The sequence below is a fragment of the Limulus polyphemus genome, unplaced genomic scaffold (assembly GCF_000517525.1).
Source record: "Limulus polyphemus unplaced genomic scaffold, Limulus_polyphemus-2.1.2 Scaffold2994, whole genome shotgun sequence".
Taxonomy (NCBI): domain Eukaryota; kingdom Metazoa; phylum Arthropoda; class Merostomata; order Xiphosura; family Limulidae; genus Limulus; species Limulus polyphemus.
Window position 1 is genome coordinate 69792 of NW_013668604.1, and position 4727 is coordinate 74518.

General features: G+C 32.8%; 1 protein-coding gene across 1 annotated transcript in view; it reads right to left on the reverse strand.

The window, feature by feature from the left end:
* Positions 1-4727, reverse strand: part of LOC106468398 (histone-lysine N-methyltransferase NSD2-like) — a 68816-nt gene that overhangs the window by 14486 nt on the left and 49603 nt on the right. Inside the window, 5 exon segments of the mRNA XM_013928821.2 lie at positions 6-25; positions 424-553; positions 555-633; positions 1482-1638; positions 2038-2217. Of these exon segments, the coding sequence (XP_013784275.2) occupies positions 6-25; positions 424-553; positions 555-633; positions 1482-1638; positions 2038-2217 (566 nt within the window).

Sequence of the window (4727 nt, forward strand, 5' to 3'; positions counted from 1 at the left end):
AAGGCTTCATTTGCCTCTTCTACAGCTAAAAAATAGACAAAAATAATACATTTAAAACATTTTAAGCCATATTGGGATGTTTTGCTTCACTAACAGCAAAAATGCACTTATTTCACATAACAGAATTTTGCATGAAAACCTAAAGAAAGTGTAGAAAAATGTTAAATATATTTTGTAAAGAGCAGTAACATCCTAGTTATATTGTTTTCCACATAAACATATTTGTACCTTTAATGACTGTGCCTCTTCACACAAAGAGATCAGAATCTACTTTTGTTATCTCCTTTTCATTTTATAATCTTTACATTTCTTGTAATAATGACTTAAAGCTGTGCCTTAAATACAAAGTGATATATTAATTAAAGATAAAATATGAAACTTTTCTTTTTTTTAAATAGGTTTAATAACATCAAAAGGCTATACCTTTCAGAAACACCTTTGCCAGCTGTCGGTAAGGGGCTTTCTCTTTGCTTCCCTTGTCTCCTTCTTGAAATAGAAAGACACGCCCCCTATGGGTCCAGTAGTACTCATGCGATCCAAAAAAATTTGATGGCAAATTCCCCAATGTCATGTTCTAGCTTCTTAATATTCAGTGGTACAGACGTTGGGTGACATATTTCTGCTGGCCACCACCTGAATAACGAAGTTATTGTATATTTTTAACATTGAAGGAAAGTTTAAGATTATCATTTAAAGTTAATAGCATTCACTTTTAACAAAAATTATAAAGTCTTTTCTCGGTTAGGTCTCATACATAAACTTATGAAAACTACAAATTTATGAATTACCATTTAGTAGTTTGTTATATCTTTGTAATAACTCAAAAAATCTCTAATTGTTAATTTCCACATTTTTTAAAAACAAAATCACATCTTCCATTTATTTTATGTTTCAATTATAAAGTTATATTGTTATCAGCTTTAGTTTTATGTTATTCCTGAAAAATACATGCCCCTAAACAGGTACTATTTGTAAACTTCTTTTAATTCTGGTTTTAATTGCAATCTAAAGCTTATTTTAAAATAAGTGTGACATCTGGAGTACAATTTATAAGGTTTTATCTTTTATTTTTAATCTATGACTGGTTTCCTGGAGATATGTAATCAATAAAGGCAAGATTAGTTGAAATATAAAAATAAGAGCATCTAAGCAGTGCATCTGATCCAGTATTTTTGAACAGGTATTTACAACAGTACTGTAAAATTAGCTCTTCAGTCCACCATGTTACCATGGATTCTATGTGTTATGGAAAAAATCACATGTCAACTAATTTTAATTTCAGTATGGATATATATGTTTATCAACATGTTTTAGTAAACATTCTTCCACAGGCATAGGAGAATACTGTCAATATGGAGAAGTCTTAGCTCCTGGCTTACTTTAACATTGCATAAATGATTAACAAATATCTATTATTTTCCAATTTTATTATTATTAAACAGAGAAGTTCACAAAATGTTATGTTTCTTCTAAGCACCTACCTATAAGGCCCCAATTTGACCCATACAATATCTCCATAACGTGGATGTTTTCTCATCTCACAGTCTTCACAAAAGTAACTGCCTTCAGGAGCTTTGATGTCCAGACATTCCGCATGAAATGCAGAAGGGCATGACTCACAGCAAATTAGGCTTCCCCCTTAAACATATGGGCAACACAAATCGTTTATAAAAACATGTTCATCAGATATAAAGGAATAGACTATAAAGTTACATTTGAACACAAAAACAGGCTCTTCAGGTGTGTGTGTGTGTGTGCTATAACTACTTTATCTACTACAAAGTTAAATGGACATATAAAAAATAATTAGATAATATAACAATTTTTTTGGCACTTTGATATCCATAATTCATTCAGAACCAAATGCTACATTTTATTTAACTCTTCCCTAATTTATATTTGTCATTTGGCTAATGGTTTTTCTTTCAAAGCCAGTGGAATGAGAAGTACCATATTTTACAGATGTGACTTTAACAACACCTAGATAAAATTTAATAAGCATTATCTTGCTCTGTGCTAAACTTTTTTCATCCATACCTATAGAACAGATGAAGCACCAATTTACATTGACATGTGTTTGGTACTGCTTTCCTTTTTTGGGGTAGAAGTGATTTGCACAGATCATCTGCGTAGGACTAACAGTTACTGATCCTGCAGCAATACAGCTGTCACCCATGTGATAGGCCGTTGGACACCGGATGCACCGAATGTATCGTGCTGGTGAAATAAGCAAGACAAATTTATGGTAAAAAACAATGAAATATTTTGATATAAACACAAAATTATTACAATTTTGGTTTCAGACATGACTACTTTGCCAGAATTATCAAAACTTCCTTTGGACATATAATATGATTTATCAAGCATGGTCCCCAAGATAATTCTGTAAATATAAACACACAAAAGTTAAGTAGATTAGTAGTGCCAAAGAGTGTACTAGTTGCTAAAACCTTTTGAATATGAGAGAGATTAAAAACTACTGACAGAAAATGATATTTGAAATAGTTGCAACAACTCAAACAACTCAACAGAATCTGAAATGAAGCAGTACAACATAAAAAAATAACAAGTTTGCCAAAACAGTGACAAACCACCTTAATAATTATTACTACTACCATTTTTTTTAAACTTCTTCAGTATTACTAACTATTTCCTCCAAGCTGAGATAAATCAATGGTCATTCATGGTTCCTATATTAGATTAAATCTCGTATTATTATCTTATTAACTATCTTTTTATTCAACACTTAGATTTTACCCTGTGTATGCCAGTGAGCTGGATATGGAAACAAAATGCAAGTATGCTCAACTAAAAATATTACCTGGCATTTCCTCTCCATCAGGCCTGGGTTAACCATTAATCAAAATAAGCACATGCTTAGGGCACCACAGAGTTTTTTCCAGTGCTGGATTTACCATGGTGTAGCTGAACTAGGACCCCAGAAAAAGGGGGCCCCCACAACAAATGAAAAAAAAAACAACATATATACATATACAAGAAGAATATTAATAATAAAATATTACTATACAACAAAATTGGAATCTGGCAACTGCCAAACGGAGCAACCTCAATGGCTCGCTCTGTCAGTGACAGTTGTGCGGCAGCCAATGCCAGTAGAGATATGTGATGGTTTGTGTATTGATATAGCTATTGAGTGTTGTAAACTACTAAGTGCTGTAATCTGCAGTTTACATTGCTTAGGCAAAACAGTCATGAGTAACACTGTTCATCATAAAACACCTCGAAAATTCGAAATATTGAAGTATCAAGTAAGCTCCTGAATTTCTCATTAAATTAATTACTTTATATTAACAAAATGAAGGGGTAGATATTTTAACTATATAAACATATTGTGTTACTAAATAAAAGGGCAGTGAAAATTAGTTAAATAGAACGTGGTACAAATGTAAGTTAGCCTAGGCCTAGTTGTTACACTAATTCAGATTAAACCAAAATGGTTTAATTTAAGTTATTTTATAAATTATCAGGTGTTGTAATACATGTTCTTAAATAAAAATATGGGTAACTTAGCCTATGCTATATTGTTCTTAAAGCAGGTACAGGTGGCTAAGATTTAGTGAATTTCCAAAGTCAATTCACTGAGTTCCAAATCATCCATATACCTAAAGTTCAAACTTCAGTATGTTTGATGGTCTTACTAACGTTTTTTTTGCATGCATTTCAGTGTTTTCTAATCATTATAAATATATATGATCCTTATTCTTTTATGTGTTTTTTTATTTTTACTTTTGTATTTTTCATACCCTAAGATGAAACGTGTTCAATTAATTGGTGCACAAAAGAGAAAACTAGCAAAAAAGAACTGTAAAGCTGATTAATTTTTTTCACACAAGTTACACAACATGATCTTCTGGATCAAAACCAATCTCCGTCATCAGAAGTGGACACTACTACGGTTAGTACTACCATTTTGTTCACTTCAAGATCAGAATATCATGACGACATTGAGGTCAATGAGGTGTCACAGGCTGGTTCAACTAGCACATGTCTCACTACTGATCTCACTTTGCCTGTGAATTCTCTTGATATCTCTACTGCAAATGCAAGTTGCTTTACAAGACAGTCTGAAGTTGAAATAATTGCTGAAAATGAAAGTCTACTGGATCATGGTGAAATGATTCAATCTGCAAAACATGAAGTAATTAAAGCAAAAGAACCAGGGTTGTGGCTCGATTTCTCTGCTGATGGTGTGGTTTATTGGATTGCTTGTGGACCCAGTGACTGCCAACACCACAATGGGCCATTTGACAAATCTTACCAGACTTTCAGTAGTAGCAACCAGGAAGATACTGTTCACAAAAACTTCTCTTTGGGGTAAAAAAAACCAATGGTGAGCAATACAAGAGAGAGTGGTTATTGTATTCACCATCAACAGGGTCGGTCAGTTTACAATTTTGTTTGTAAACTTTTTGCTCCTAAATGTGCCTCGTATTTTGTTAAAAGAGAAGGATTCAGTGACTGCGAAATACTATTGTAATTGATCATCATGAAAGAAGCACTACTCACCGAGACTCTATGCTAACATACTTAACTCGGAGATACCGTTTGGGCTTGGGACAACAGTTGGAAAAACAAATTAAAGAAGAGTACAATTACTGGGAATGTCTCTTGAGGCGTGCAATAGCTGTTATTTGTACGTTAGCTGAACATGGCATGGTTTTAGTAGGAACAGATGAAAGATTTGGGTCATTGCAGATGGGAATTTT